At 56.3% G+C, this 19,552-nt stretch overlaps 1 protein-coding gene across 2 annotated transcripts; it reads left to right on the top strand.

Annotated features, from left to right (window-relative positions):
- Window positions 1-1,996: 1,996 nt before the first annotated feature.
- On the top strand, window positions 1,997-13,338 carry LRFN3 (leucine rich repeat and fibronectin type III domain containing 3). 2 transcript variants are annotated; one of them, XM_038529241.1, is made up of 3 exons: window positions 1,997-2,902; window positions 4,255-5,697; window positions 7,744-13,338. In XM_038529241.1, the coding sequence occupies exons 2-3, from the start codon at window positions 4,271-4,273 to the stop codon at window positions 8,207-8,209; spliced, it is 1,893 nt and encodes a 630-aa protein (XP_038385169.1). In that variant the 5' UTR covers window positions 1,997-2,902; window positions 4,255-4,270; the 3' UTR covers window positions 8,210-13,338. The 2 variants fall into 2 exon arrangements, with proteins under 2 accessions (XP_038385169.1, XP_038385170.1); XM_038529242.1 differs by having other exon boundaries at window positions 4,255-5,710.
- Window positions 13,339-19,552: the final 6,214 nt, after the last annotated feature.

Below are 19,552 nucleotides of genomic sequence, written 5' to 3'. Positions count from 1 at the left end.
ATAGCTCCCAGTTCCACCCCCTCCCACCAAAGAGACAGCCATCACCCAAAGGAATAAGAGCTAGTGTATAAATGTGGCTGCAGGGGGGAGAAATTTTGCAGGGCGGGGGAGGAAGGGGAGGAACCATAATTCAGATGTGTTCTACAAGGTTCCTTAATGTTCCCCAGCTGAACTGAGGCCCTGTTGCCCAGGGGGGTAATCTGCTCTTCACCTGAACCATCTATTAACTTTTTCCTCCCTTGCTTCATTCTCTCCCAATCCCTTGCCCATTTCCTGGGGTCACCCCCAAATCAGCCAGTTCCACTGAATTCTAATCCCAATTTGCTCTTGGACTGTCTCTAGGTATTTCTATCTCCCCACCTCCACCACTTCTGTAGTATCTCTGAGACTTCTGCAGCCTTTTTCTGAGTGTCTGAGTAACCACTATCCACTATGCTGGGCCAGAAGCACTGATGAACTTTGCTAATGATCTGGAAAGGCGTGCCCTAGAGCTGAGTTAATTTTAGCTGCAATTTTTCAATACACATGAGTGGAAGGAGCCAAAAGTCTGTTCTGAAACCTTCAGCAGAGCTAGGGATGCCAGGGTGATGTGCATGTATGTTCCTAGGCCCAACAAGGTTGCTTTGCTCCTCTACTGAGAAGAAGGGTGGTGTCCCTGGGGATGGTATGTGACCATTCAGTTTCCCCCAGGGTTAGAGCCATGACCAAAGAGCAAGACTGTGTTCCCTTCAGACCAGGGGGTCCCAAAGATCAGGTTCCCCATGTTGCTATAACCAAGTTCCCAGGGAAGGCTTGTAGACCACCACCCACATCCCTCTTCCTTCGGTACCATGTGCCAGGAGACATGTGGAACCCTCCACCGTCCCCTCCACTACCCTCTCACAATGGTTAGGACAGGCAGGCCCCACTCCTGATGAGTCCTGTGTTAGTACAGTTCTGTCAGAGTCCTCTATAGGGCCTCTGGGTCAATCTGTCCATCCCCCTGCTTCTGTCCCATTTCCTATCTTTTCCAACCCCCATGGGATATCCATCCAGTGCATCTTGAGGTCTAGCTGTAATTCCAGAGGGCACAGGTTCTGGGAGCCAAGTTTTCCCTTGCAGCCAGGGCAAGGAGGCTTGGGAAGGAGCAGAGTCTCCTCTCTGGACTGAAAGATCAGGCCTGTTGCTGCCCAGGGGTCCAAGTAAGGAAGCTCCACCTAGGGAAGGACATTCCAGGGAGGTGGTGCTGAGACAAAGGAGCAGGTGACAGGCTTGGGGGCCAGAGGCTCTGGGATGGAAAGCCACATGCAAAGAACTGAACACACACACAAATACACATACCCATCCTCACAGATGAGTTGCCCCTGTTCAGTCTCTGCCACCCCCAGCCCCCAGCCCACCCGTGTCTCTGTCTCTTTGACTTTCTCTATGTCTCTGTCTTTGTCTCTGTCTTGTCCTTGTCTCTCTCTCTCTGGGTTTCCCACGGTCTCTGTGTATTTCCATCTCTCCTTGAATACGTGTCTTTCTCTCTGCGTCTCTCATTCTACTCTTGTCTCTCCATCTAACCCTGCCCATTTTTTGTCTCTCTCTCAATTTGAGTGTCTCCTCGTCTCAGTCTCTGTGTCTCTCTGTATCCAAGGATTTTTTTTCTCTCTCCCAAGCAACGCCAGGGCCGCTCCAAGAGAGGTGGGGCCCGACGCGCGCCTTTGAGGGGGGTGCCTACACCTTTAAGCGCGGGCACGCGCGGGGCCTGCGCCTTTAAGCGCGGGCGCGCGCGAGGCCCTGGGTTCCCCGCGAGGAGGCCGCGGGAGCGCCCGGACCCGGCCCGCCTGCCCGGCCCCCGCCCGGCCCCCGCCCCGGCCCCGGCGGGGGAGGGGTCTCTGAGCGTGGCCCCTCCCCCCTGCGCCCCCACCTGCGCTGCGGTGCCTCCACCCCGCGTGTCCCTGCCTGTCCGTCTGTCCTCGCCCAGGCCTCGCCCCACCCCGGCCCCCGGGGCTGCCTTGCCACCCCCCCCAACCGCATCCGCCCCCCTCCCTCCCGCCAGTCCCCCGCCGCAGCCCAGGAAGCAAGCCGGGACCACGCCGCCCCAGACCCTGGGCCCGCACCCCGACACCGGGGGCCTGCACCCTGAGGTTGGATCCAGAGATCTGGAAACCTGAGCCTGAGACCCTGATCTGGGGCTGGGACCCCCAAGACCTGGAGCCCGAACACCTAGTGTCTGGGGCTGGAATCTCAACATCAGTCTCGGGAACCCCAAGACTTGGAATATGGACCCCCAGATTTGGAGCCTGAACCTCAAGATTTCGCATCTAAAACCCCAAATCTGGAACTGAACTCTGAATGCTGTGCCTGGGACCTTGAAATCTGGGACCAGATTCCCATATCTGTAACTGGAACCCACTAATTGGGGCCTGAACCCTGAGATTTAGGCTTCAAATTCCAAGATCTGAACCCTGGCATTCCAAGGGGCCTAAACCTGGGTTTGAGCCTGAAGTCCTTGCTGCAGACCCGAATGCTGAAATTGAGAGCTAGAGACCTCCAAATCTTGACTCGGAACCCCAATATCTGAACCCAGCACCCCAGTATTGGATCCCTGGACTGGGCTTGAGACTCAGACCCTCAGCTCTCCATTTGGCTGTTTAGTATCCCAAGCCCAGAGCTAGGAGACACTGGCTCTGATCAACCCAAACTGGAGCCTGGGTCTCTAAAATTGGACCCTAGAGGTCCTGTATTTAGAGATCTAGGACCCCAAGTAATAAGGTCTAAAGACTCCATGGCCACAGATCTGGGCTGAGACACAACACAGACCCTCTACAGAGGCCTTGGGGACAGAGAAGGCATGACCAGGCCCCCCCTCCAGAGCCCTGACCCCTGACCCCTTGGAGCTTGAGGACTCTGCTCCCTGGGGCGGCTTCCAGCTCAGGTAAGGCTATTGGGGGACCCCCATGGTGGGGAGGGACTTGGGAGGAACTTTGGGGCTGGGGGTGGAGGTAAGTGAGGACGAGGTCCCCCTGGGCACCCGTGGGGTTTGCCCAGGACACAGATATCCCGCCCCCCTCCTCCAAGGGTTTGCCTCCAGCTCCTGCTGTGCTTCACGTACTCTCTGGACATTTATTTGACCAGCACTGCCCCTCTCTGACCTCCTCTTCCCCAGTTGATGGCACCTCCAGGTCTCTGATCTCTCACTCTGTTCCCCAGTTTCTTCCCACCACCTATCTCATCTGACCGTCTCCAGACGCCTCTCCGGGCCACCGCTCCTCTCACTGACCGTCTCTGTCACTGACCATCTCTGTTCACCACTCCTGGCTCTGATCACCTTTGCCACTGCCATCCACCACCTCTCTCCCAGGCCACCTCTGTCTGCTGCTTCACTCAGTGACCACCTTTGGCATCTCTGCCCGCCCTACCTCTCTCTGATCATCTTCCACTAGCCCTCTTGCCCTTGCCCACCCCTGACTCTCTCAGCCCTGGCCTGCCTCTGACCATCTTTTCCCATTGCTCTCGGCCCCCTCCCTCTGCCTATCCTAACTGCCAGTCTACGACCATGCGACCATCTCTGACCCTTACTGACCACCTCTCTTCTCTCCGTCTCTCTTGAGCCCTGGAGTTCTCTAATCATTTCCAGTATCTCTGGCTGCCTTTCCTCCCTCTGATGACCTCTCCTGGCACCCACCATCCTGACAGCTGTCCTCATCTCCAACTGTTTCTGACATGTCCGTCCTTTCCTCCTCTATCTGACTACCTCTCTGGCTTTTGACCATCTCTGACCATCTCTCTCTTGGATCTGACCATCCCTGACCATGTCCCTTCCTCTGTCCACCTCTCATCTTCTGGACCACCTCTGACCACCTCCCTTCTCTGGTCATGTTTGACGACTTCTAATCATTCCCACCACACTGACCGCCTCTTCTCTCTGGCCGTCTTTCACCGTGTCTTTGACCACGTTTAAAGCCCTCTGGCTTCCCTTCTGCCCACTGATCAACCCTCCCAGGTCCTCTGTCTCTGACCATCTCTAATTACCTCCTTTCCTCTGACTGTCTTTGTTCATTTCTGCTCCCTCTGTCCCTCCACGACACCTCCCTCTGAGTCTTTGACCATCTCCTCTGCTTTTTGATCCTTCTGACCACTCCCACTCCTCTGCCTGACCATCTTTGACTCCACTGTTTTGCTCTCAGCCCACCGTGACCTTCCCTCCTGGCCTTGAGCCACCCTCATGCCCTCTGGCACCCCTCTTCTGGCCTCCGCCTGCCCTAATGCCCCCCTTCTTCCCTGTAGGCCGCCCCCGCCCGCAATGGCCGTCCTCCCACTGCTCCTGTGCCTGCTGCCGCTGGCCCCCGCCTCGTCTCCGTCCCAGCCAGCCACAGCCAGCCCGTGTCCCCGCCGCTGCCGCTGCCAGACACAGTCGCTGCCCCTAAGTGTGCTGTGCCCGGGGGCCGGCCTTCTGTTCGTGCCCCCCTCGCTGGACCGCCGGGCAGCCGAGCTGCGCCTGGCGGACAACTTCATCGCGGCCGTGCGCCGCCGCGACCTGGCCAACATGACCGGCCTGCTGCATCTGAGCCTGTCGCGTAACACCATCCGCCACGTGGCAGCCGGCGCCTTTGCTGACCTGCGCGCCCTGCGCGCCCTGCACCTCGATGGAAACCGGCTGACCTCGCTGGGCGAGGGTCAGCTGCGCGGCCTGGTCAACTTGCGCCACCTCATCCTGAGCAACAACCAGCTGGCGGCCCTGGCGGCCGGTGCCCTGGACGACTGCGCCGAGACGCTCGAGGATCTCGACCTGTCCTACAACAACCTGGAGCAGCTGCCCTGGGAGGCCTTGGGCCGCCTGGGCAACGTCAACACGTTGGGCCTCGACCACAACCTGCTGGCCTCCGTGCCCGCCGGCGCCTTTTCCCGCCTGCACAAGTTGGCACGGCTGGACATGACCTCCAATCGCCTGACCACCATCCCGCCCGACCCGCTCTTCTCCCGCCTGCCGCTGCTGGCCAGGCCCCGCGGCTCCCCCGCCTCGGCGCTGGTGCTGGCCTTCGGCGGGAACCCCCTCCACTGCAACTGCGAGCTGGTGTGGCTGCGGCGGCTGGCCCGGGAGGACGACCTGGAGGCCTGCGCCTCCCCGCCGGCTCTGGGTGGCCGCTACTTCTGGGCTGTGGGTGAGGAGGAGTTCGTGTGCGAGCCCCCTGTGGTGACTCACCGCTCCCCGCCGCTGGCGGTGCCTGCGGGCCGGCCAGCTGCCCTGCGCTGCCGGGCCGTGGGGGACCCCGAGCCCCGCGTGCGCTGGGTGTCACCCCAGGGCCGGCTGGTGGGCAATTCGAGCCGTGCTCGTGCCTTCCCTAACGGGACGCTGGAGCTGCTGGTCACCGAGCCGGGCGATGGTGGCATTTTCACTTGCATTGCGGCCAATGCTGCTGGCGAGGCCACCGCTGCTGTTGAGTTGACTGTGGGTCCCCCCCCACCTCCCCAGCTAGCCAACAGCACCAGTTGTGACCCCCCGCGGGACGGGGATCCTGATGCCCTCACCCCGCCCTCTGCCGCCTCAGCCTCCGCCTCCGCCTCGGCCAAGGCAGCTGACACTGGGCCCCCTCCCGACCGTGGTGTCCAGGTGACTGAGCACGGGGCCACCGCTGCTCTTGTCCAGTGGCCGGATCAGCGGCCTATCCCAGGCATCCGCATGTACCAGATCCAGTACAACAGCTCAGCCGACGACATCCTCGTCTACAGGTGCAGGGTCCAGGTAGCGGGCAGCATGGGTGGCAGACTGAGTTGGAGGGAGGGTTGAAGATACATCTTGTTGACACCCCAGGCTGCAACACAGCTGAGAAAGGAAGCGGAAGGGTACAAAGGAAATCAGACAGCAAAAGTAAAAGAAATCAGGCAGAGAAGGTAAAAGAAATCTGGCAGTAGTGATAAAAAGAAATAAGGCAGCACAAGTAAATAGTAGCAGATATAAAAAAGTAATCAGTCCAGAAGAGTAAAAAGCTAATCAGGGGGAGGGGGAGCCAGGTTGAAGTCAAACTGAATATAAAGGTAAAGAGGAACCAGATGTTTCCAGAGGCTAGGACTAGATGTAAGCTAAGTTGCGGGAAGGAAAGGAGATCAAACGGGAAGGTAGAGAGTTCATGGGGAAAATGAAATGAGGGGGCCGTGCTGCAAAGGAATTCAGACCAGAGGTTAGAAGGAAAATGAGGAGGAGGCTGAACAGAGATCAGGCTTCGAGTTTGTAAACTGCTCCACATGTTTAGAGTTCTAATATGGTGACGTCTCAATTTTTGATTTTCTAAGTCAAATTATACCTAGGAACATTGAATTTGCCCACCCACTGTTAGTGATTCCCTTCTCTATTTAATTGTTGCAAATAGTAGAAGAAAATCTGGGGCTTATACACTCTGAGAGGTGGTCAATACTTCTGCCCCCGAGCTGGAGAGCATTTGGAACATCTGCTGTGTCTGGCCACATGTGGTCAGTAGTGGTGGCTCTGACCCAGATGCTGCTGACATTTCTCACCCAAGTCTAACCTTGCATGGATGGCTGTGGATTGTTCGCTCTTGTCACTGCCAGGCGAGGCCAGGGGTGCAGTCCCCGAGGCCTGGCTGCAGAGGACTGGGCCTCCCAACACCTGGGCTGTACACCCTATAAATCCAGTACCTGGGTCCCCTTTCCTTCTTGAGGGGTCCACACCTTAAGAGATTATTAGTTGATTTCCTTTTTCAGTCCTGGAAATCTAGCAAGCTTATTCTGTTGCCTTTTTCAGATGGCAGTGCTCCCTGGAGGGGGAGTAGGCTCCATGGAGGGCCCACACCTGAAAATCCCACAAAGCCTGCCCACATTACCTGGCAGGGGATGAGACAAATGCTCTCCTAGGCAGCCACCTTCTCAGAGACAATCACAGAGTTCCCTGTAACTCCCTCATTAAAGCAGTTTAGGAATAAGATAGATTATAAAACAAGTTAAATCTCCAGCAGGGTGCTCTGCTGCAAGAGAAAATAAAGTGGAATGGGTGCTAAGGATAAAAGGAAATGGGAAAGGTAAGGATAAATAAAAACCAGGCAACAGAGATAAAAAAAAAAAAAAGGAATCGGGAATCGGAGCTGGAAGAAATAAGGCAACAGGGAGAAAAATCAGCTGTGATGGCTGAGGCACATCAGTTTCATGAGAGCAGAATCAGCTGAGGGCTCACTGGCTGTAGATACAGTAACCATAATAAGGCGATGGGGCTGGGGGGACATTCACTGGCAGGGGAGAAGGAAGGCAGGCAGCAGCCGTGTGGGGGTTCAGGAGGTCCGAGGAGGGAATGCTAGCTGTACACTTGAGGATAAGGGGGCAGCTGGAAAAGGGAAATCAGGCCCCAACTGAAGGAGAGGCGGCCCGGGAACTGGGGAAGGTGGGCAGGGGTCTAGTGGGAGACCTGGAGGTGGTATTGGAGGGAAAGTTGCACCTCAGGGAAGTGGGGCCGAGAGGCTGTGGTGAAACTGGGCGGCAGAGCAGAGATGCGGTGGGCAGCGGCCCTGGAGGGAATCTGGGCACTGGGCTAGGAGGAGATTAAACCGGGGGATTGAGCGGCAGGCGCCGGGATGCTAAGACCCGCCGATGGGTTATCGCGCAAGAGGCTGACCAGGGAATTTGGGGCAGCGGTGGGCAGGAGCTCAGGGGCGAAGGGCGGGCTGGGGGGAAACCTGCCAACCAGCGAGGGGGCGCGGAGGTGGGGGCAGAGGGCAGGGTGCGGCCTGGGCAGCCAGAGACCTGACCCCCGCCTGCCTGTCCCCCCAGGATGATTCCCGCCGACAGCCGCTCCTTCTTGTTGTCGGACCTGGCGTCGGGCCGCACCTACGATCTGTGCGTGCTGGCGGTGTACGAGGACGGCGCCACCGGGCTGACGGCCACGCGGCCCGTGGGCTGCGCCCGCTTCTCCACCGAGCCGGCGCTGCGGCCCTGCGGGGCCCCGCACGCACCCTTCCTGGGCGGCACCATGATCATCGCCCTTGGCGGAGTCATCGTGGCCTCGGTACTGGTCTTCATCTTCGTGCTGCTCATGCGCTACAAGGTGCATGGCGGCCAGCCCCCGGGCAAGGCCAAGGCACCTGCACCCGTCAGCAGCGTTTGTTCGCAGACCAACGGCGCCCTGGGCCCCACGCCGGCGCCGCCCGCCCCTGAGCCCGCTGCGCCCAGGGCCCACACCGTGGTCCAGCTGGACTGTGAGCCCTGGAGGCCCAGCCACGAACCCACGGGACCCTAGCCTCGGGCCCACCTCCACGGCCCTTCTGGCCCCAGGGGTGGGAGGACCCAGGCGCCCCGTGGGACCTGGCCTCAGACTCACCAAATCGCTCACGGTTTTTAAAACTCTGATGGGGAGGGTGTCGGGGGCACCGGGGCACAACAAGAAAGTCCTATTTTTCTAAGCTTGGGCCTGGGCCCTTGCCCTTGTCTCTGTCTGTGGGGGCTGGGGAGGGATCGTGCAGGGGTCTGGAGTTGGGAAGGCCTCCTCTGGGGAGAGACCCCCACTCTGTTCTGTCTGAAGTTCCTGGGATGAGGCTGAGGATGGTCATCCATTCAGTCAACAGAATGCCAAGAGCATGCCTTCTGGGTGTGCCCTGTGCTGGGTGACTCAGATGGCCCCAAGCCCTGCTCGGACAGTGAAAGTTCATTGTGATCAGAGATGTGGTGATGAGGGATGCTTCGGAGGTTGTGGAAGCCCAGGAAAGGTGCCTGACTCAGCCTAGGGTGTGGTCAGGGAGGCTTCCTGGAGGAAGGATGAGATCTGAGCATGACATCAGAAGGAGATAATTGGGCAAAGAGCAAAGGGAAAGCTGTTCCAGGCAGAGGGCCCAGCACAAGCAAGAACTTAGTAAATGCCAGACGCTGGGGGTCTGGTGGTAGAGGTAAGGCAGGAGGGGCAAGCAGGGTCCAGGAGCTCCAGGCTGAGGAGCTCAGACTCTGGCCTGATGATAGTACTGGGGAGCCATGGAGGGTTCTATGCAGGGGAGGGTCAGAGCCAGGAATGGGCTTTAGGAGGATCTCTCTAGCTATCGTGAAGAGGATGGACCAGGGGGGGAAACCGAAGCTAGGAGCCTGAGGGAAGCCAAGGTGGGTAAGGACAAGGACAAGGCAGGACCGGGCCACGGCTGGGGGAAAGGTGAGAGAAGTGAGTAGGGGGTAGGTGAGAGAGGAAGCTGAATGGATGGGTTATGGAGCTGAAGGGCTGTGGGGGAGGAAGGTATCCAGAGTGAGGCCCAGGGCTCTGGCCAGGGGTGGGGACTGTGGAACCATCTGATGCAGGACCAGGAAGGAGATACAGGTTAGGGAAGATGCTGAGGGCAATGGGGGACTTGGTGAATGGGGGTGGGCAGAGGATGTCCAGGAGGTGGTAGCCAGGAGGCAGGCCTCAGGACCCTGGTCTATGAAGAAAAGAAGGCTATTATCAGCAGAGATGGGGAATGAGGCCAATGGGGTGATGAGACAGCTTCTGGGACTTTCCATGTTTAAGGGACAGGCAAAGAAAAACCTGACAAAGACTAAATAGAAACAGCAGATGGAGGGACAGAGTGAAGCAAACCAGTCAGGTCAAACCCAAGTGACTATTGTGTTTAATGTATCAGGCCATGGTGACCTCCTCAGTGAGAGTAGTGTTAGGGGATTGGTTGGGTAGGTGCCAGATTCAGCTAATTTGAGATTTAAAAAAAAATTTTTTTTTAATTTATTTATTTATGATAGTCACAGAGAGAGAGAGAGAGGCAGAGACATAGGCAGAGGGAGAAGCAGGCTCCATGCACTGGGAGCCCGACGTGGGATTCAATCCTGGGTCTCCAGGATCGCGCCCTGGGCCAAAGGCAGACGCCAAACTGCTGCGCCACCCAGGGATCCCAGATTCAGCTAATTTGAGAGTAGGAGCTAAGAAAGTGTAAGTAGGGAGCATAGACCCTGTGATTCTGTGGGTCTAGGGCCTGGTTTTGGTTAATCTGGACCAATCAGCACTACATCTCTGCAAGGCTGGTCCTCACTCTGTCTTGGGCCGCCTTAGATCCCCCTCAGACACCAGACCTGGAGGTTTGGAAGACCAAACTCTGGGCCTTGGTAACACTGGGGCTCATTGGAGATCCAGGAATGGGATAGGCAGTAAGAAGAATAGTGTTCTCTGACCCTAGGCCTCCTCTGGCGGTGGGTCCAGGGACAGAGAAGATGGGGATGGGGGAGATGGGCTTAAGTCCTGTGAGGGTTCTCTGGAGTGATGCTGGTGTGAAGGGCATGGTGAAGAGGGCCCAAGACTGGACTGGCCATTCTCAAGACCTGGTGCACATGACCTTGTCCTCATGGGATAACATCCTAGATTCTGCAACGGTTTTCTTGGTGGGTTGTAGGCTTTGAAAACGATCTTCCACCAGCTATAGGAACAATCTGAGTCCCAGGGACCTGGCCTGACTCCAGAGTCCTCCACAAGCATAATGAGGTCCTTCTTGTTTGTTACCCTTGGTGGCTGAGGTCAGGTGAAGCCATCAGGGTGAGGGAGGCGTCTTGGCAAAAGGGTAGGCGCCCTAGGGAGTGGGAAGATTGGAGATCTGGTGCCAATTTCAAAATGCCAATTGCTGCCACAAGGCGGAGACAGAGTGCACCATTCCTTAACCCTTATTTTTCAATTTGAACAATTTATTGTGTGCCTATTTGTGCAGCATGCTGGGAATTCAATACTGAGCTAATACAGGCACAGGTCCTGGCCTCACACATCTCACCATTTGGTGGGGAGACAAATGTTGAATAATCACACAAGCCAGTATAAAGCATCTGTGGCGAAGGCTGTTGTGGGGATGGAGCATGTAGGAGAGATACATGGGACTGGGAGACCCTATAACCAGGAGACCTGACCCGGGAACTGGCGTTGAGAGAGGCTTCCTGGAGGAAGTGACATCTCAGCTGAGCTATGAAGGATGCTCAGGTTGGAGTTAACTGCACTGGGGGGAGGGGAGGTGGAAAGGGCATCCCATGCAAATGGAACAGAATGTGTAGAAGTTTAGGGGCTGGGAGAGGGCTGCTGAGATGGGGTGAGGGAAGGATGCAGTGTTGAGGCTGGAAAGGGGGCAGATGATACAGGACCCTGTAGGCTGCTGGGATTTTATTATAAGTGGCATGAGAAGCCACTGGAGGTTCTGAACAGTGAGGAGAATAGTGCTCCCTCCTCTTCAGGAAGCTCCAGTGGTCGGGTCGGTCTGTTTGCACGTGGGGGACGAAAGTGAAGAAGGGAGACCAGGGAAGGGGCTACTGCAATGGTCCAAGCAAAACACTGACCCCAAATGAGGTTGGGACCTGAAGTGGATGGGCTGGAGAGAGATTTGAGACTACCTCACCAGAGGCCTCTGTCCCCTATACAGAGGAGGACAGGGTGGACCACTATCCAATGATCTGGCTCTCAGGCAAGATTGCAGAGACTGGAAAGAAGAGCTGTGGGACCCCCCTGGTGTCTGATATCCAAGGATCCATCCATTAGATGAGGAAGCAACCGTCTCTGTAAGAACTTTTTCCAGGTTCAAGTACCGGGGAGATAGTGGATGTTGGTTCTGCAAAGCAGAGACTGCGGCTGATTGGGGGGAATGTGGACACAGGAAATGCAGGCCTGGAAGGGGGACACGCTAATTATATGTGTGGAAACAAGGAGTGTGGGAGGGGATACATGCGGGCAGGCTAGTTCCTCTAGCGTGGCCCCCTTGGCCTCCCCAACAGGGTGCCTGGATCATCCCTCACCCCCATGCAGGAACAATACTCCTATGGACATATGATCACATGTATCTCGAATTTAAAGTTAAAATCCAGCCCTGCCCAACGGAATCCACCAATTTCCTGAGCCCCGGGAGCGCTACTGCTCCTTCCACGGTCCCTCCCCTGTGTGGCTTTGAGAATGCCTTTGCACATTTTTGAGGCCAGGTTTTCTGGAACCAAAGTTCCAGGCTACTGGAGCGTTTTCTCGAAGTAACCGTAGTCCTGATACCAGGATGCTCCCCTGTCTGCGCATTGCCACATCCCACCTGTGTGTCTGGGTGTGGCTAATCTGCCCCGGGGCCTGAGTGTCTCGGTGTCTGTGATCCCTTCCTTACAAGGCCTCAGCTAATGCCAAGGTTTCACAGCTCGTTTCCGTGGGCACATATGTGGGAGAGTCTGATAAAGGGGTCCTCCGGAAAGGGTTGCTTCTCTTCTGGGTTGAACCCGACCATGGCCTCTGCCTCTGATTCCTTCCTGGTGCCTGTGCCCTTTCATGCTTCCCAAAAGCAAGGACGGGTGTCAGTGCGTGGCGTTGCCCTGACTTGTACAGAGCAATGCTGGGAACACATCGGTGACCAACCCAGCCCCAGACCCCACCTTCACAGAGCTCCAGTCCAGTGGAGGAAATACATGCTCACCAAACAATGACACCCCAAAGGGGAGATGGCTGGGATAAGGGAAGCACAGGCAAGACTGATAAGGGGCTGTCTATGTGCAAGGGATTCTGGGAGCCCAGAGTGGGCTCCTTACAGAGCCTGGCTTGGGAGGTGGGGTGAGTCCGTGATTTCCTGAATGCAGGGCCAGCTTCATGGCAGTGTGACCTGTACAGTCGCACAGCACCTCACATTAAGAAAGGCCCTGCGCTTGGTTGAATGCCCTGCTGTCGCCATCATGAAATTCTTAATAATTTTTGAACAAAGGACTCCACATGTTCATTTTGCACTGTGCCCTGCATACTTCAGGGATGTACAGAAAGAGCCAGAGGAAGAGAGCGTCTTCCAAGGACAGAGAACATTGTGTGCCAAACACAAGAAAGGAAGAGAGGATCGTACCCTTGAAGAGCTGACCGCAGTTCTGTGTAGCTGGAGCACGGAGAGGAAGGAGGGGGTGAGTGAGGGGTGGGCTCAAGAAGTTGCTGGATGCCAGCTGCTGAGCTGACGGCTCACGAGTTGGGACTCCATTCCAGAGGCACTGGGGAGCCATGGTGGAGGGACAGGGTCAGGTTTGGACTTTAGAAAGATCCATCTGTCTATACTGGGGAAGGTGGCCAGGGGCACACGACCGAAAATAAGGTCGGGGTGGGAGGCTTGGCTGCCTGTGGGAAGGGTGAGAGTGTCTGGTCACTGTGGGAGGGCGTATGAAGAGCCTTGAATACTTGGGTGACAGACACCCAATACACCAGGAGACTGGCCGGGGGGGACCCAAAGCCACAGGCTGAATCCAGAGCTTCATTTTCACTTGAAGATTTTTCACTGTTGGGTGGGTGCACAAGGGTAGGTTAATGGGTGTCACTGGTAAGTACTTGAAAATCTTTATATGAGAACTCACATGGATAGACTGATGAAAGTGAATGCAAAATTGGCAAGAATTTAGAGTATAAAATGTAAGACTTCAAAGGACTTTATTCTGGGTATATTCTGGCTTCAACTCTGGAACCCCTGGAGTGCACTTCACTCCTCCCCAGTCCTCCGGATGAAACATCAGATCTTTGGGAACTTCTTCTTTATCCACAGCCCTAAATGCTGTGGCTGATGCCCCCAGGGCTAGGAACTGACCCCCTTCCTGCTCCTCCACTCACCTCCTTCTGAGGCAGCACCTCTCCACCTGCCCCCAGGCTTCTCTTTTCTTTCTCTGCTGAAGACCCCCATATATCTGTCCCCAGCACAGCCCCTCTCCCAAGCCTGGCTTCCCTCAGCTTCCAGGACAGCCCCAGGCCTCTCACATGGGGGAGGGGGTGCACATTGACCTTAGCTTCTTCCCATACCTGTCCCTCTTCCTGGGTCCCCTCAGAGCAACCCTCCACTCAGCCTCCTGGCAGCCCTTCCACTTAGCCTTGCTCCCTTCTCTGGCCCCAACCACCTGGGTCCCTGCATCTCCCCCGCACCCCCAGGGGTCCTGGCTTCAGTTTCCCACTCTGGTCCAGAGAATCTTCATAAAACCAAACTTGACCCTCCTCTGCATAGAACCCACCATGGCTCTCCTGGGTTCCTGGACAAAGCTCCAGCTCTTTAGCCTGGCTGTATAGGCCTTGCCTGCCCCCCACTTACCCCCAACTCCATCTCTAGCACATAGGAGATTAGCACTCCCTGAAAAGCCCACCCTTTTACACACCCACGTTGTTCCCTGTGCCCTCAGGGGAGCCTTCCTTCACCTCCTCTGCTTGTGTTGAAGAGCAGGGGAAGGATCTTAAGCAGGTGAGAAATGAAACTATTGAAAGAATTCCTTCTTGAATTCTCCCCCTACTCTCCGTACCAAAGGCAAAGGTTCTTGGGGGGGGGGGGGGGTGAGAAGGGGCTGGAAATTGTATCCAAGGTCCCTTGCCTTTCCTTGTCTGGAGTCCCAGCCTGTCCTTTGTCCAGGATCCTCCAGGTAGGGTTCGACTCCATTGTTCTCCAGCTCAGGACGTTCTGGAAGGAGGAGAGTCATGTGGAAGCCATTGTCTTCTCTTGGGGCACTCCACCCCATATCCTCCAGGCCTCCTCATCCAGCACATGGTGTCCTCTCCTGCCTCTGTCTAGGAGATCAAGTCCCCAGTCCTTCCTCCCTCAGACACAGAAGTCCAGCGTCTCTTCCCCCTCCTTCCTCAGAACCCAGCGGTCCAGGCTTCTGGGCCCCTCCTTCCCAGGGCCCCAAAAGTTTAAGCCTGAAGCCTCTCTGTCCTTGGCAGGCTGTGGAGTCCTGTCCCGATTTCCTGGGAAACCGTGGTATTCTTGCCCCGCCCCCTTTGGTCTCCCGATTCACCTCCCCCTACCTGTCCCTCCCCCTCCGTCTCTGATTCTGTCCCGTCTCCCTGACCCCACCCACAGGATGAGGCCTCCTTACAATCAATGACATCTTGTCAGACTGGAACCAGTGCTAATGGGGACATCCGGTGCACTGACCCAGGGAGGTGAGGCCTCAGGCTCTGGGACTATAAATACTGGCACACAGTGGCCTCTGCACAGCCCCTGCAGGTGGGACACCCAGCCTTGCCTTTCCCCCTGCGCTCCTCTGCTCCTGCACTACAAGGGCTGGAGGCAGACTGGCAGGAGAGCCTGCCCACCCCCTCCCCAGCCATGGCTGCCCTCCCCCCTGCCCTGCTGTGCCTGGGTGCCCTGGACTTCCTGTGGGGTGAGTGATCCACGGGGCATGCAGAAGACTGGTGAGCTGGTCTGGATCTGCAGCAGGGGACTGGTTGTGCTGGCTGGGGCTTGGGGTCGCCTGGCATGGTTCTATAACAGGGGATTGGCCACGGTGGAGCTTTTGGGGACCGGGCCCCGGCCAGCTGGAACCAAGGACTATTTGGGTAGACTCTGGCCGGCGATTGGCCAAGCCAGTTGTGGGAAGGGGGCTGAGCAGGCCTTTCTGGGACACAGATGGTTCAGAGGAAGCAACTTTATTTTAAGTTAATATTTACCAGACATTGTTCCACGGCCTTTACATATATTATTTCATCTAATACTGTCACAGCTCTGCCAACACTCCCTTTTTACAGATGAAACTGAGGCCCGCAGGTGGTACCTTGCCCACGTAGACGTGGCTAGAGCGGGGCGGTCAGGATTAGAATCTGATGTGTCCGGCCTCAAAATCCAACAGATTATGCTGACTCCCTCCTCTCCCCCTCTCCCCTCCGGGTTCCCTCAGGCCCTGCGGTTGCCTTTGTGGATTTCCAGGGTCGTTACTTCGTCACCGGCCTTCTTGGAGAATGGGGGCGCGGAGGAGCCCAGCTTCCGCCTGTACGTGTCGCCCCCGCCCAAGGGGCCCCCGACGGCGGTGCAAGTGAGGGCGCAGCCGGTGGGGGGACCGCCTTTCCGGCGCGCGCTGAGCCTGCAGCCGGGCGCCACCGCGTGGGTGCGCCTGCCCAGCGCCGTGGAGCTGCGGGGCTCGCGGCGGGCGGCGGGGGCCGCCGTGCGCTTGGCCGCGTCGCGACCCGTGGGAGTGACGGTGGTGAACGCGCGTGGGCGCACCTCCTTGGACACCGCGCTAGCGCTGCCGCGCCGCCTGCTGGGCACTCGCTACGTGGTGGTGACGCCGTCGCTGCGGCCCCACGACCGGCACAAGGAGTTTGCGGTGGTGGCCGGCGCTTGGCCCACGCGCCTGCGCCTCACGCCTGCGGTGCCCATCCTGCTGGATGGCGTCGAGCGCGCTGCCGGCCGGCCCTTCCTCGTGCGCCTGGAGCCCTTCCAGGCGCTGCAGGTGCAGAGCGCAGGCGACCTGTCGGGCACCCGCGTCGTGGCCACTCATCCCGTCGCGCTGCTGGCTGGCCACAGTTGCCTGCGAGCGAGAGATAAGGCCTGTGGCCACGTGTCCGAACAACTGCTGCCGCAGGATTACTGGGGCCGCGTCTATGCCATACCGCCGTTCGCGCCCGCGGCTCCCGGACCCAGAGACCAGGTGTTTGTGGCGGCGGACAGCCCCGGCAGCCTGAGCTTCTGGGGGGGCGGCGCCAATGGGGCGCGGGCCGTGCGCCCCGGAGCCGTGCTGCACTTCGCGGTGGACCCAGTGCGCCCCCTGGTGCTGCGCTCCTCCGCCCGCCTGCAGGTGCTTTTCCTGGCTGCAGCCGCGGCCCGCGGGGGCGTCGCCTACAATCCCTTCTTCGCTCTCTTGCCCCCGGTGGACGCGTTCAGCCGCAGCTTTGCGCTCACTGCGCAGCCGGGCTTTTCCAACGTAGCGGTGCTGCTGGCGCGCGAGCCCACCCCGGTGCTCCTAGATCGGCAGCCGCTGCCCAACCTGTACTGGCGCCTGATTCCCGGCGGCCCAGAGCCGCGTCACGGGCAGCATCCTGGTGAGAGCCGGGGCCCCGCTCAGGGTTTCGTCTGGACCGAGGTGGCATATGGGCCTGAGCCCGGAGTGGTGCATTTGCTGGAGACTCGCGGGATGCCGGTGGGCGTGCTTAGCTTCGGCACCGCCCCTGGAGCGGGCTTCGGGACCCAGGCCATGGGGCAGCCGAGCGAGGGTGAGCAGCGCTGGGGCCCGAGACACTGGGAAGATGAGCCGGCGATGGGATTCCAGATCAGGGACGGGGAAAATCATACTACCTGCAATTCCTCGCATAGAAGACCGAGAAGCAGGGTTGTTGTTGGTTTTTTTAAATGCAAATCATTCCCTCCTCCACTCAAAATCTTTCCACGCAGTTATTATTACACCCAGCAAAAGCAAAGTCCTTACAGTGTTTAATGAGGCCCCATACAATCTGCTCTCATTACCCCTCTGGTCTCATCTCTTCTCACTCTTGGCCTTCCTTCAGTCCATTCCAGCCACACTAGCCACACTTACTTTCTCCTCCCAGCTCCAGGGCCTTAACACTGACCATCCCCCTGATATCTTTATGGATCTCACCCTCATCTCCTTCAAGTCTTTGCTCAAATGCCATCTTCTTACTCAGGCCAAATTGACCACTCAATTTAAAATAGTAATTCCCCATCCGTTACAAACTCTAGCCCTTTCCTGCTTTTTTTTTTTTCATGGCTCATATCACTTTTTTAAAAGATTTTATTTATTTATTCATGAGAGGCACAGACAGAGAGAGAGAGAGAGAGAGAGAGGCAGAGACACAGGCAGAGGGAGAAGCAGGCTCCATGCAGGGAGCCGGACCTGGGGCCCGATCCCAGGACCCCAGGATCACGCCCTGGGCTGAAGGCGGCGCTAAACCCCTGAGCCACCCGGGCTGCCCTCATATCACTTTTTGCATGCTTATTCTCTTTCTCCCATCTGTTCCTTGAGGTCAATGCTTTTTTTTAAAAAATTTAAGGATGGCTAGGTGGCTCAGCAGTTGAGCGTCTGCCTTAGGCTCAGGGCCTGGTCCCAGGGTTCTGGGATTGAGTCCCCCATTGGGCTCCTCGGGCTCCTTGCAGGGAGCCTGCTTCTCCCTCTGCCTATGTCTCTGCCTCTCTGTGTGTGTCATAAATCAATCAATCTATCTTTTAAAAAATAATAAGTTTTAAGTAAGTTCTAAGATAGAGTTAATGCAATTTTAAAAAGATTTTATTTATTTATTCATGCGAAACACACAAAGAGAGGCAGAGACACAGGCAGCGGCAGAAGCAGTCTCCCTGCCAGGACAAATCCCAGAACTCTGGGATCATACCCTGAGCTGGAGACACTCAACTGCTGAGCCATCCAGGTGTCCTTAATTGTGCAATATTTAGGCATATAGCCTGATGAATTTTTGCATATATACATACACATTTGTAACCATCACCTAGATCAAATTATAGAATATTTCCATCACCCTAAATAGCCCTATGAGGTCAAATTTTTACAAAAATCTTTTGTTTACTGCAGAATCACCAGCTTCTAGGACAGTCCCCAACCCTTAGTAAATATTTGTGGAATGAATAATAATGGTTATAAGTTGTTAAATGTGCACCAAATCATATGCCAGGCACTGGGCTCAGAAAGGAAGTTATTGTTAAAGGTCACAAGTTCTTTTTCTTTACTACAGCCTAAAATATAAACAATGGGGTCAGGGGAAGGGATAAAATAGCGGCTGTTTCACCTTCCCACTTGTCTTTAAGGTTGACTGTATCATAGTATTGTAATAATTCCTTTTTCCTGGGGAGGAGAAGGGCTGGGAATCAAATCTTTTGCCAAGTTCACACAGCTGGAAAGTGGCTGAGCCAGGATTTGAACCCAAGTCTTGTTTCCAGAGCACAAGTTTTGTTTTTTTTTTAAGATTTTATTTATTTATTAATGAAAGAACGGGGGGGGGGGTGGGCAGAGACACAGGCAGAGGGAGAAGCAGGCTCCATGCAGGGAGCCCACTGTGGGACTCGATCCCGGATCCCGGGATCATACCCTGAGCCAAAGGCAGATGCTCAACCACTGAGTCACCCAGGCATCCCCAGAGCACAAGTTTTTAGCCACTGTTTTGTTTTGTTTTATTTTGTACTGCTTCACACATAGTCTAGACTTATGTGCTAAGTGGTAAATACTTTTATATATAATGTATGTCCATTATGTAATGCATTCCTCACAGCCACTCTGGAGGTCTCTATTCTCCCCATTTTTCAAATTATTTATTCATTTATTTGAGAGAGAGAGAAAGAGAGTGGGGGGGGGGGAGAAGAGCTGAGGAAGAGAATTTTTTTTTTTTAAGATTTCATCCATTTATTCATGAGAGACAGAGAGAGAGGCAGAGACACAGGCAGAGAGAGAAGCAGGCCCCACCCCGGGAGCCTGATGTGGGACTCAACCCCGGGACTCCAGGATCACGCCAGGGCTGAAGGCAGGCACTAAACCGCTGAGCCACCCAGGGATCCCCTGAGGGAGAGAATCTTAATGCAGACTCCCTGCCCATTGGAGCTCCACTTGGGGCTCAATCTTAGGACCCACGAGATCATGCCCTGAGATGAACCCAAGGAGCTGGATGCTCAACTGACTGAGCTATCCGGGCACCGCTATTATCCCCATTTTATAGTAGAAGCAGTTAAAGGTTGAAGGCAAGACATCGCCATCCAAAGCTACACAGTGAGCAAGCCGTAACTGCAAACGCAAAACTTGCTCAGGCTGCTGGGAAAGAGGCTGGTCGCCTGCCAGAGTGCAGCGCTATGCACAGCGGAGTAGCTGGACGCTGACCATGGTTCTGAATATAGTTTGCTACTGTGTAATCCTGGAATCAATCTCCTCCAGTTCC

This window comes from Canis lupus, chromosome 1, assembly GCF_011100685.1.
Source record: "Canis lupus familiaris isolate Mischka breed German Shepherd chromosome 1, alternate assembly UU_Cfam_GSD_1.0, whole genome shotgun sequence".
In the NCBI taxonomy this organism is placed as follows: domain Eukaryota; kingdom Metazoa; phylum Chordata; class Mammalia; order Carnivora; family Canidae; genus Canis; species Canis lupus.
This window is presented reverse-complemented; position numbering and strand designations above follow the sequence as displayed.